Source organism: Populus nigra, chromosome 11, assembly GCF_951802175.1.
Source record: "Populus nigra chromosome 11, ddPopNigr1.1, whole genome shotgun sequence".
NCBI classification, from domain to species: Eukaryota; Viridiplantae; Streptophyta; class Magnoliopsida; order Malpighiales; family Salicaceae; genus Populus; species Populus nigra.
Window position 1 is genome coordinate 10663525 of NC_084862.1, and position 14210 is coordinate 10677734.

The 14210-nt window shown below is 28.0% G+C and overlaps 1 protein-coding gene across 1 annotated transcript; it reads left to right on the top strand.

Moving 5' to 3' along the window:
• The first annotated feature begins 8368 nt into the window (after positions 1–8368).
• Positions 8369–11981, top strand: LOC133668513 (ubiquitin-conjugating enzyme E2 2). The gene is made up of 5 exons (XM_062088418.1): positions 8369–8704; positions 8781–8806; positions 9532–9621; positions 9828–9916; positions 11619–11981. Exons 1-5 carry the CDS (start codon positions 8580–8582, stop codon positions 11745–11747), a joined length of 459 nt encoding a protein of 152 aa, XP_061944402.1. The 5' UTR covers positions 8369–8579; the 3' UTR covers positions 11748–11981.
• Positions 11982–14210: the final 2229 nt, after the last annotated feature.

A 14210-nucleotide genomic window follows, 5' to 3' on the forward strand; every position in this document is an offset into this window, starting at 1 on the left:
AGAAAGAAAGAGATTAGTCCTTCTCTCCCATCTTTCCCGCCGTGAACCACGATCTCTAATGTCAAACCACCAAAAACAAGGAAGCAGCCCTCTCATCTTGCTAGTCTCTTTCATCTTAAAAATCTTTCTAACCCGAAACCCAGAAAATTAACAGCAGCTAGACTGAAGCACCGGTCGCCGATGAGGTTACCTGTACTCTTAACATATCATTAACAGGGTCCAACACATTCTAATTATAGTCCTTTTTCAGCTACACCCTCTGAAACCCATTTACTCCTCGTCTTTTCACAGAGAAGCTTGCAAACTCGGTATACAAGTAGAAGAGATCCAGCCTCTTCTCAGGCATGAATGCAGGTACAATCTAACAGTGTGATTCTCTCCGAAGTAGTTTCAGCAAGAGGTTATAAGGAAAAGTTTTGGAAGTTACTGGATTTGTGCTTGGGTCTTTCCTTTGTGTTTGTCAGGGAGAGTTGTTTCACGTTTACGGTTGATTTTTAAATAATTTTTTTTATATTAAAATATTTATTAATAATATTTTTATTATTTTTAAAAAAATATTTTTAACATTAATATATTTAAACAATCCAAAACATATTAAATTTTAATAAAAAAATTTAAATTTTTTTAAAAATATATTTTACACCACATTTCCAAACAATTTCTACAAAAACAAAAAAAACAAGCTAGCACAAAGAGAAAAAATAAGTTACCTTCCATGCTTTGAGGATATTATTGTCATTTTATTATATTTCAAATTTTACTTCAACCCAAGTGTAAAATGTAATATTTAAAATTTTGATTGTAAAATAATTAAAAAAAAATTATAGCATGTTTAAAATAATTATTTTAATTTAATCCTTGAATTTTTATTATTTTTAATAAAAAAAATCAGATTTTATTGTATAAAATTAAACATTAAAATATTTTTTTAAGACCACAAAAACCTTATAATAAATTAATTAAAATAAATTATCAGTTATAAATCAAGTTGATATAATATTAAAGTTGAAATTAAAGAAAGAAAATATTTAACAATTAAAATTTAAAAAACTTAAAAAAAAACATTATTAGTGTTTTCTCTGCTAATATTGTTTTTCTAATCCATTTTAGATTTTTTTGTAATTGTAATATTACTAAAACTTACGACTTGCGTTATTATTTAATACACTGCATCGATTATTGTATAGATACATTTTGGAAATACAATGTAAATTATATTTTATAAAAATTTAAATTTTTTTATTAAAAAATAATTTTTTATATATTTTAAATTATTTTAATGTATTGATATCAAAAATATATCCAAATATCGATTGAGTCACTATCCATTGATTGTTTATTTTTTATCTTTTCGAGGCTTCATTTATAATATCGATCTGATCAATCTAATAATTTACTAATTCAGGTTGAGCTGCATCGATTAAAAAAAAAGTTTGGACTAATGTATTTTTAGTACAAAAAAACAGTTATGTAAAGGTTTATTTAATTTAACTCGACAAGTTGATAAATTTAAAAATAATTTACATAAATAATAAAAAAATAGTTTGATTAAAAAATATTTTAAATGATATTTTCTTTTAATATTGAAACAACAATATATTATATTGACTTCGGTCAATTCAGATCATAAAATTATGATACCTAATATAAAGTAAATTAAAAGAAATTTTAAAATTTAATTCTCAATCAATTTAATGTTAAATAATAAAATTAAAAAATAAAATTAATTCTAAAAAATTGACAAAAAACACCAAGTCAACTTATGTTAATTTGTAAAATCCATAACTTGGATCATAAGACTTGTATAGCCTCGTAAAAAGTAAATTGAAACAAACAATAAAATTTAATTTTTAATCAATTTAATATTAAATGATAAAATTAAAAAATATATATTAATTAAAAAAATTAAATTAACAAAGTTAACTCAAAATACGGCTGAAATAATTATGGAAAAAATAAATCCTAATAAATCATAACACATAATCTTCAATAAATTAAATATAAAAAAAATTATAGACTTCAAAAAAAAAACCACGTTTTTTAATTTTTATTAATAATGATGATGGTAGATAATAAAGAGAAAGCGTGTATGCCGAGAAGCCATATCCAAGACTTTTTTTGAACTCATCTACTGGTCGTGAGGGTTTTGATGTTATCCATGGATCATCACGCCATGTAGCGTTATCTATTCGTCTGCCGAGCATGGTGGCATCTTGTCTCACTAAACTATCACTATTAATGAAGGGATACACTGTACTGTTATGATATTTGAAAATATAATAATAATTATTTTAAAAAAAAATTTTATTTAAAAATATATTAAAATAATATTTTTATGTTTTAAAAATTATTTTTAATATTAATATATCAAAATAGTCCAAAAACACTAAAAAAAATTAATTTAAAATAAAAAAATATTTTTAAAATATAAAAATAAACAAACATTTGTCACTTCAATTGTTTTCATTAAGGATATACAGTAATATAAATTAAATAACAATTAGAATTGGTACAATGTTTAGGATATTATTATTTCATCGAGATTAGACTATATTTATTTTTACATTTCCAAAGCATTTTAAAAAACTTTAAATATTTGTTATAATATTTTAAGGGTATTCCCCCGACTATATATATACATTCAATGAAATAATTTTTCTTTCTCTACATATTAGATGAAAAGGAAAATTAACACAAACAAAAAAAAAATTAAAAGCATTGTGAATGTATTTTTTAGCATTAAAAAAAGTTTTAATTGTAAATTGATAATTTATATATATATATATATATAATAAAAAAAATAGAGAATCATATGCAGTAATAAATATTAAAAAAAAGTTATTAATACTAACTTAAAACAAGTATGAAAAGAATACAATATAATATCTTATCTCGTTTTATAAGGATCCTTTCAAAAAATTCTTATTTTATTATATAAAAATAATTATTATTTTATAAAAGAAGTAATAATTTAAATTTTATCATAACCAAATAATTTTCTAATATGATTCCTTCTTTTCTTATTAATATTTTAAAAAACTTGTATGATTTGAAATAAAGCTAAAAAGGTATATCTCAAATTAAAACTTTTTTATCTTATTAACATGGTTTTTTTTATTTTTACTAGAATATTTACTTTTTTACTTTTTAAAAAACATCTTATTATAATCATAAAAGTAATTTCAATTAAAAATAATAATATTCTAATAATTTTAGTGCAAATATATTAAAAAAAGTGTAAGGATGATACACTACTCAAGCAATATTGTGGAAAACTTTTTGATAGTATGATTAAACATGATCTAACATGGTGGGTCAACTTAAAAACCCTCGATCGTGCCCTTTTTCTTGGACAGTGTTTAACATCAAATCAAATAGAAGTTGCCCCATTATGACCTGATTGACCTAAAAGATCTAAACATGATCTAGTTGTCCCAAACAAAATTCAGTTTGACTTTATTTTAAAAAATAGCATTGTTATAACTTTTTTTATTTAAATATTAACAAATAATGTTTTGGATTGACCAGAGTTAACCCTAGTTTGCCCACCAAAGCCACAATCTAGGCCAAGAACCTGATTTAGTTTAATAACTTTGTTTTTTTTAATTTATTTTTATTAAATTATATTAATAAAAATAGATATATGTAGGAAAGTTATCAAATAAAATTGAAGGAGAAAAACATCATGAAAGATTGTAAAAAAAGAGTGCTTGCTAATATTATAATCTTATTCGAAAATAAAATAAAAATTAAACAATATTTAATAAAATAATACTCCAATTATATTTTTAAGTAGCTTATTTTAATAAATTATAATTAAAATCGAAGGGGAAAAAAGTTAAATGTTTGGGCTTGGGTGGGCCAGTGCAACTAGCCCATAAAAAAAGTAGGTGCATGGGATTATAAGGCCATTCTTATGCATCTTTCCATCCTTTTTTTTTTTAAATAGGCGAATGATACTTTATCTGTTTTTTTATTTTAAAAAAACTAGTTTTATTTTAGCCATCTAAGATGGCCAAAAAGTCATGACCCGCCTTCTTAAAACTAAAAAACATGCTTCAACCTTTTTTCCGCCTGAAAATACCTAAATTTTTTTTATAAACCTCAAAGTAACCTTTAGTCGATGAAAAATCTAAAAATAATTTTAAATAAATAAATTTAAGCCCAAGCCTTATTTTTATGGTAAGATGAGGGGTCAACAATACCTAAATAAAATTCCTCTCATCAAATGGATCTTATTACATTAAGATTGATTTTTTTAGCTGCTGAAAAATGGACAACTGAGAACTTTTTCTTCCTTACCATGTTTTTCAGCAAATCCCTCTTTTCTCTTAAATTCAAAAACTAAAATTAAAAAAAATAAAGTTTTGGGCCAAAATATAAAATTTTTAAACTAAAATGACCAAAAATTAAAAAAATACAAAAAAAAAACTTTTAGGGCTAACATTTTTAAATTAGCCTTTGGATACATTAAAACAAATTAAAAAGAGGCTGCTTTTTTGTTTTATTTTTAAATTTGATCTTTTTAATCTTAATTTATTTTAAGCAATAAAATTAAATTATATTTTGTCAAATCAAACATTAACTTAATGTCAAGATATTTTTTGACACCTTGAGAACTTCATAACATGCTAATTGAAATAAATTATTTGACTCAATTCCCCGTCAACATAGATAAAATTCCAGATAAAAAATTAGAGATTGAAATAGAAAATACTTTAAAGACAAAAAAAAAAACATTAATGGAATCCATAATGCTTTCTCTTTTAGTTTATATTGAAATACTGAGCAAAATTTATGTTTTTTTTAATTGTATCATTTTACAGGAAGTTATATTATGGCATTTAAAATTATTACATGAATAATTCTTTTGAAATATTTAATATTTTAATCAAATTACTCCAAAATCATTTGTTCAAATATCACCGTTAGCATTTTTTATTTTTCTTATAAATTAATTTGAAATGTGTTTGTTTATTGATGTTGTTTTTGAACTTTACAAGAGAGATTTTTTTTATCTTATTTATTCATGAAAAAAATATTGAAGTAAATGAGTTGTATTTCAATGAGTAATTTTACAAAAAATTAATTGATTTTTTACATTATTTCTAGACTCTCTATATAGACTTGTATCTATATTTTTATAAATTTACACTATTTTCCCTTAGTCCTATACAATATTATAGAGGGTTTAAGGGTCAAAGACTATGTGAATATGATCTTTTATAATAGCAAAATATATAAAACTATAAATTTTTAAGGTTTATATACAATTATGTGTATTTCACTTGTTATTAATGTTTTTGAACCATTACTTAAATGAGAAGATTCTATATAAATTATTTCTCAAAAAAATTTTCTAAAATTGAAGAATATGAAGTATTTGGACTCTTATCCACTAAAAGATAAAACTAATAAAGATAATAACAACCTTTTTTCATTTTTCTTTTGCATTTTAATTAGAATAATTTAAGTAATTAAAAATATTTTGCATGATGAGTCCAGAATTTACAACCTTAAATATCATACATATGATGCAGAGTACGAGAGATAATCTAAAGCCAAAAAACTAAGGGGTCATGAAATGTATCCAAAGTCAAAAGCCTGAATGCAAACTATATCTATTTGAACTTGGACATGCATCCAATGCTCATTTGACATAAGGTGGGTGACATAACTTTCAAGAAATCTAGTTAACCTAACTAGTTCACAATATACTAATTTCTAGAACAAGTTTAGGATAAATTAACCTATTGGAAGGCATAAGTCCAAACAAGAGAACCCCAACCCCAAACTATTTCACCCACCTTTTGTATTGTCAGTACTTCAAATTAAATGCCCCGGCCTTTTTATGTCATAACCATGTTAATAAAGTGACATTAGAAATACCCATACCTAGTGGATGACTCATATGATAATATTTTTTTCAATCAATATTGAACCACTAGTTATTAGAATTGTTACCTCAAATGTTTGCCATTAAATCATGTAATACATATCTTTTCCATTCTACACATATTTTTATACAAGTTAGCATGATTTACAACTATTTAAACATCTATGAACCACCAAGTAAAGAAAATGTTCTTATTTCCAGATTTATCAATGCATATTGTTATCATCTTCTTAATTATATTTTTGCAAACATATACATCACACAATTTATAGGACTTCATTTCTTTTACATTTATGTTAACTTGAGCATCAGATGGTCTTTTAAACCTAACATGGAAATTGTTTATTAGGTACTCATGATTTTCAAGTCTAGTAGTTTAAATTCAATAGTTCAACTCATTTATCAGCCATGAAATGTGCTTAATCTTATGGGAATTTTCTTGAACCTTATCATTGGCATTATATGTGGGTAATTTGAACAAAAATAATTTCATTTTTCTTTATTTTGACATATCATTCATTTCTTTCCATGACTAGCAACTCAAAAACTTCGGGACATGAGATGGTCATATACCTTCCCATCACAAGTGCTTCACCAGCAAATAAAAAGCTTATAGAGTCTAGCTTATAGAGTCTATTTTTGTCCATACAAAAGAAATTAAAGGCTTTACCTCTTTCATGGTAGATGACTTCTCCATTTATTAGACAACTAACACCTCCTAATATGTGCAAAAAACTTTAGTTTAAGAAGGGAATATGCCATAATAAGATATAAAAGAGTAGGAGAGAGCATTATCCATCCCACAACCCTCATAAAAAGCCATTCTCAACATCATAAAGAGAATTCCTGAAGTGGATGCTCAAAAAATGGCAAAAGAGAGTCAAATGATAAATTAATATATAATTGCAATTATAGGAGCAACCACCATCGTCATCACCACTCTTCATTAGTGCTTTCCTCAGGTTGTCGACAAGAAAAGAGCCTAGAGCAAAGTCAAGTTTGTGGTGATACAAGCCTTATATATAGAAGTGCATATCCCTACCAAGTGAGAGGTTCTCCATTAGCCAAACATGTATTAGACACTTGTATCTTGAGATATTTTTATCTCTATAAAAATAAACCTAAACAACCATGATGGGCTAATAGACCGATAAAAAGTGTACTAAATATGAATAATGATCTATATTTGTTATATAGGATTCTGATGTGTTGTGCATGATTCTCCCTACCATTTTTCAATGGTCAACCTGTATATGGTATCTTAATTTGAATCATATATCCATCCTCAAATTTAAGAATCTTTGTGCAAAGCTCATTGCCTAACATAACTATCCTAAAAGACGAGTGTAAAAAGATAGTCTCACCCACGCTTGCAGAAGTGAAAGGAAGAGTCCTATAGGTGTGGTTGGTCTTTAAATAGTTTAAGGCTATGGAGATGAATCTGAATGGGTTAGTTTATAATTACCTTGTCTTTCCTAGATTTTTGACAACGCTCCATGATACAAATCAACTATTTTTACTATAGAGAATAGAGAAGGGGTAACTTTCCCACACAAAGATGCAATAGTGATCAATATCATCCTCTTTCACCATTCTTCCAAAGAAACTGATGAGTACTATGAATAACAAACTTTTAACATAAAAAAGAAATAAATATTTAAAAGTATGGTATAAGAGAAAATAGAAATAAAGAATAATATAAAAGCTTGCAAATTGATTCTAGATCAATATTTCAAATTAATGATCACACAAAATTATTTAAATTGGTTCGAAAATTGTAAAAATTATTAATAGGATTTTTATCTATAGATTAGAGGTGTAGATAAAACTATAATATTTGGATTATCTTTTTTAAAAGATTTTGATTTTTAAGTGAAATAATAAAAATTTGAATATCCAATTGATGTTTTTATTAAGATTTTCTACCATCACGATGGATTGTTCTTTCAAATGCAGTCATGATTTAATTAATTTGATTATTTTTATCAAATTTTATAATTTTATTCTTTGCTATCTCTTAATAATAAATAGAGTTTTACCATTACCTTTAAAATTTATTTCTCCTTTATCCATCATCATTGATCACAAATAAATATTCATTATTTACTTTTTTTTTAAATATCATCATCATCCTCATTAATAATTTAATCCTTAATTATTTATAAATTACAACTTTAACAACTCATATTTTCTTTCATTTCATCGCAAAACCGTATTCTAATCTTAAATTTGATAGATAAATCAGTCTAGTCCATCCACATTGAAAAATAAAAAGAAAGAAAAAAAATAGTGTAATTTGATAAAATTGAAAGGCAAAAAAAAAAAAAAGAGTTAAATGAAGTAAGTGCAAAATAAGGTTAAAGTTTAGGAGGTGTTTTGTAAAAATTGTGTTGAGAATGATTGAACACGGAAAGAAGTCTCTTATATTGGACGCGCTTAGTAAGACCTCTTTTGCGAAACACGCAAGAACAAACCCCACCGCACCCCACCCCGCCCCGCCCCACCCCACCAATAAAAAAGGAAAAGAAAAAAGAAGCCAAACCCTCCTCCTCCTCCTCCTCTATATCTCTCTAATGGATCTTTGTTCTTTGATAGATTTACTCACATCATTATAATCGTCAGATCTCTCTCTCTAGAAAGGTAAAGGAAGAGGAAAATAGTAACAACAAGAAGAAACAGAACGATGTCAACCCCAGCCAGGAAGAGGTTGATGAGGGATTTCAAGAGGCTGCAGCAGGATCCACCTGCCGGCATCAGTGGTGCTCCCCAAGACAACAACATCATGCTCTGGAACGCTGTTATTTTCGGGTACCCTTTTCTTTCTTCTTTTCTTTTATCGTTTTCTTTTCTTGATTTCTTATTAATTTGTTTTTTTTATTCGTAGACCTGATGATACTCCATGGGATGGAGGTGGGTAATTCTGATTCTTGCTTTTTCTTCAGTATATCTAATCTTTTTTATGTTACCCCTTTTTTGTTTTGTTTTGTTTCGTGTTATTGGACGATGGGTTATGGTTGTATGTTGATTGATTACATTTATTATATTTATTGTTGGACAGCTTTAAGTCCTGCAATTTTAAGAGTCTCGATCGTGATTAAGATAGGGTATATACTGAACAAGGACACACACCCTGGACACTATGACTACTACTCCTAATCTTCAAATATTTTAATGTGGAATATCGGAAAGTAATAGATTTTTGAAGTTATGTAAATATGTTTCGCTGTGTTTAGTTTGGAGATAAAAAATTAGAGGAAGGAAGCTGAAAGGTACCCATCCTTCTGGTTGGTTAGCAAGTGGAGTAATGGAATGAAGGGGAAGGAGAAAGATTTGGATGAGTGATGAAATAAAAAGGCATCCACTTGATTCATGTGTATCAACTAGTATTTTAATGTAACTGCACGATCAAGCAGGTGGGAATAGGTTGTAATTGATATCTTTTCTCATGTTTTTTTTTTTGTTAAACAGTGATGTGTTTATTACAATTAATCACTTCTGGGATATGGGCTCTATTGACCTTTGGATATATACTTACCCCAGTAACTGGGTGTGTGTTCAGCCACACATTTTATGTGCATACCATTTTGCTTATAGCATTCTCTTATGGTGTCTAACTTCTTCTCAATCTTCTTCAGGGACGTTTAAGTTGACTCTTCAATTCACGGAGGATTATCCGAATAAACCTCCAACAGTCCGATTTGTTTCACGGATGTTTCATCCAAACAGTATGTTGATATTTTACTTGTATATTTACTTGCATTAGTAAATCAGTGAACTGGTTCCTTACATTGTTTCTTTTTGACATGTAATTTTCTCTTGCCTTTTCGAAATCAACTAGCATGTGACTTTTCTTCATAAAGATTGTCTTCTTCTTTTTGGAGTATTGGCAATTGTCTGGATTGTCTGACTTTGTTTCAATTGGTATCACCAGTTTATGCAGATGGAAGTATATGCTTGGACATCTTACAAAATCAGTGGAGTCCGATATATGATGTTGCTGCTATACTTACCTCCATCCAGGTTTGAATTTCTACAGCTTGTTTCTTTTTTTATATTATTAACAAAGTATTGTTATGCTGTACTAATTAGCTGTTATGCTTGTTGTGTTTTAAGTATTTTGATTCATGTGATTGACTTTTGAGATTGAGAAACCATGAGCAATGTTTTGAATAACTATCCATTAAAAAACTTAGACAAACTCTAGATAGTCTTAGGGTAGGGTTGTGAATCACAATCCACAAATCTTAATTGCAGCTACTTTAACAAAACAAAACAAAAGAAAAGAAGGGGGGAAGAACATAAGGGTGGGCTGTCAAGGTCACGTCTCCCAAGAACCTTCATAAAGGGGACTTTCAGCAGATAAATTCCTTTACCTTGCAATTATAGATTACCTTCATATTGCTCAAAGTTTTCTTCTTCTTTCTGTTTCATCTTGATATGTGCAATGTTTGTTATGAGTCATGAATGAGTCGGCTTTCAATGGTGTCGCTTAGTGTAGACAAATACTCTCAGATCTGTTCACTTTGAATGCAACTAAATAGTAGCAAATTTTGACCAGTACATACTTGCATCATTTGGCTTCTGGCTCATATACAAGATGATTGTACTATAGTACACCTACAATTTGCATGTTTCTAACTTCTAAGTGATCATGTTCTGGTATATCTCAGACTCAATGCAGAACCAAGCATAATGACATGAACTGCTGCCCTTAAAAAAACTTCAGAGTATTTACAAACAAAATCTAAACAGCACAATTCTAGTTATGTCAAGTAGTGATGGATTTGAGCATGGGCTAGGCTAGAGCTTGGAAAATGAAGATTTTTCTATGTTAGAAGGGGTGTTGTGTTCTGGTGTGGTTTTGTAATGGTTTTGGTAGAAAAATATCCTAGGCTTCAAAAAGAAATAAGGTGCCCAAACCTTCTATATTTGTTTTTAACTGCTGTCCTTTCACATCTTTTTATTTGCTTGCTGTTCTTTGGATTGTTGTCTACTGTGCACTGGTTTGTAAGCTTAAGCATTTGGGCATTTCAGTTGAGTATTTCAAATAATCTCATCCCAGATCTTTTCGAGTTGCACTTGAGAAGCCTGGCCATCTTTAATGTTTCTATTTTCAAAGTTGTTATCATCTTGAAATGTTTCTCATTTGATTATTTTATTTCCAAAAGACAATTGGCTTGTTTGATTCTCTTAGCAATTCCCTTTATGACACTGTTTTAGGAGGATGGTCCAATATTCTCAGTCCTTGGATCGGCAAACTTGTTTTGAATATACAGTAGTAAACACAACCAACAAAAAATACGGGTTTATTCTAGTCCATAAATATCCTTATTTTAGGCATAGATAATAAGCCTCTTTATTTCTTTTTTTTCTCTGCTTATATTACTGAGTGGAATTGTTAAGTGCAATGATATGCATCTGATGTCTGCAATCAAGAGGTTGCTGATTTGGAACTGATGAGCACCAGTTCATGGAAAACAAATGTTTATTGCAATTTGGGAACGTACTTAGACAGGACAAAAGATAATCTTCATGTTTTTTTTTTTTTTCAGTTTGTTGTAATTGGCTACTAGTATAGGCATTACCACGCGTGTAATATTTTATCTGATGTAATAGTTTGCTGATCGTCACTGATATTACTGCCACTTAGATAAATGTTTTTTGAAAGTTTCTCAAGTGAGGTAGTATATACTAACAAAAGATTATTCTGTGTTTTTCCCAGTCTCTGCTCTGTGATCCAAACCCAAATTCCCCGGCAAACTCTGAAGCCGCTCGCATGTTCAGTGAGACTAAGCGGGAGTACAACCGCAGAGTTCGTGAAGTAGTGGAGCAGAGCTGGACGGCTGACTGATAGTCCATATAATCTCTTGATGTTGGAAACAATTAGAGTGGTTTGGTGGACCTGAAGTGCGCGCTTCTTTGAACTCACAGGTAGTGCTGTGCTCTGTAATATGCTTTGATGTGCATCGTTCTTAGAGGATTCTCTTTGGATGATTTGTTTCTTGTCTTTTAGACAGCTCAACTGGAACTTGTTGATTTTCTGGATGTTTTCTCCTGATTCTTCTATAATTTTCTATTCCTGTAAGGGTCCCTTGCCTCTCTTTTTATCCTGTGAAAAATTCTACAACGCTTTGGTTACAAGTGTGAACTCAATGCCTTTCAACGCCTTTATCTCTATATGCTTTGTATTTCCAAACAGTCAAGGCTGACCTGAATTCTCAAAAAGAAAACAAAAAATGCTGCTTGTTCATTTGTCACTGAATTTTGAAAAAATTTACGTTGGCCCGTGTAATTTTTTCTGATCGATAAGTCCTTATTTGAAAGTTTTTCAATCCTTGTATTTTACAGTAAATACAATTTAATGCCTACATGAATTTTGCTTCCAGTTAAGTCCCTACATCTCAAATCTCTTAATTTAACTATCTTTTCCACAAATTTTTGTTCTATTCTTTCCATTGATAAAAAAAACATGTTTAATGTCTATACAATTAAGAATTATCCATAAAATTAATTATAAAATTAATTTCTTATTCACAGTTTACCTAACAAAAATTATATATCAAAACAACACGTAATTTTATATTTTAGATGAAAACATTATTGTTGAAGAGCTTGATAATTATAAAATGTTTTTTCAATTAAAATTATAGTCTAGAAAAAATATTTTTTTTGATTATAAAATATATACCACTCCAGCTTGTAAAACTAACTTTCCAAAGATCATCACATTCTCAAAAATACTTATTTATTTTATTTTGATGATTTTTTATTATTGTAAATTTAGAGGAAATGATAGAGAAAATAAATATTATTAAACAATAAAATTATGGATTTTAAAGGGAAAATTAATGTTAATTTTTTTAAAATAAAATTTTATCATACACAATGATTTAAATCATTGAATAATTATGATGGAAACACCGGACCCAATACATTATTTATGCACTTATATAATTATTGACGATGGATGATACTTCAAACCATTAAGAAATTGAACTTTAATTTATATTTTTTGAATTAATTTATTTGAATTTTTAATTGATTTATATTAATTAAATTTTATTTATTAGACTTTATTTAACTATGATTATGTATTTTATTTATTGGGCTCTGAGCCCAATTATTTATTTTAATTAGAATTTTAATATATATATCATATATTTTTTTATAAATATTAAATAATTTTAATAAATTGAATAAAATTTGCTGTATATTTTTTTAACCCCCATTCTTCTCCTCTCTGGCCTTTTTTTTTTCTTTAGCCTTTTCTTTTTAACTCTTTTTTTTTTTCTTATTAGGTTTTAAATTTTCTTTTGTCCTGTATTAAATTTAATATCCTGACCAAGTATTTTTTAATTGTTTTTACAATTAAATGATCCATGGTCTTGTTCAAATTTCTTACTTTCATGCTCATACTCCAGATCTTATGAGAAGCTTTCATCAACAGAAAAAAAAAAAAAAACATAGCCACATCTTGTGCATAAAAAAATGTTTCTTTTTGTCTTTTCCCTTTTATAATCAAAATCTGAAATAAAATGTTCATTTTCAACATAGACCATATCTGATTATCTTCACTAAATCCGCTAAAATTCATCTCAGCCGAAACCACCACAGAGACAAATCCAAGCCGATACTGCTGCACAATACAGATGTGTGGATACGACTGCAAGCAACAACAAGAAGGAATTCACTACAGGTTTTCAAGGCAAATTAATTAACCCCTGCCATGTCACCTGCCACATCAGCCCTCACCTGCCACTTCAGACCTCATTCCCCGTTAACCCTCACCTGCCACATCAATGCCACATTCATGTTAGTGACAATGGCCACGCCATCCAGTCCTGCCACGCTAGTTGACACGTCTTCTAGTCCGGCCATATCAACATCAACAACAAATTCCAGCTACCAAACAATCTAGTCAGTAAATCACTTTATATTTTGATTTGTTAAATTTTATCTTTTTTTTTTTGGTTTTGCACAGATTATAATTAATATTACTTTTGTGTATAAAAAAACCCCCCCTTGTATTTTTATTTTTTAATTTTTGTTCATCAATATTTTTTGTCATTGATATCTAAGTATCTTGTCTTATTTAATAATTGTGAATTCTTGTTTGTAACATTGTGTTTGATTAATTATTTATACTTAAAAATCTAGCAATGCATGCTTAAAATTTTTTTGGTGTATTTTGTTCTTGATTAATCTCCACATTAAAAAAAATAAAATTAACTTTATTTTTGTATTGTGATTTGACTTGCAGGAATTGTATGTGATTTCAGTTCCATTTCTAAGTTAGTGTTGCATGCATTTATAT

What these genes read in the sequence shown, in the direction of transcription:
- LOC133668513 (XM_062088418.1), top strand. Translation starts at nt 8,580, where the DNA reads ATGTCAACCCCAGCCAGGAAGAGGTTGATGAGGGATTTCAAGAGGCTG. An exon ending in TGATACTCCATGGGATGGAG is followed by an intron (nt 8,807 to 9,531) that starts GTGGGTAATTCT and finishes AATCTTCTTCAG; the next exon opens with GGACGTTTAAGTTGACTCTT. An exon ending in ACGGATGTTTCATCCAAACA is followed by an intron (nt 9,622 to 9,827) that starts GTATGTTGATAT and finishes TGGTATCACCAG; the next exon opens with TTTATGCAGATGGAAGTATA.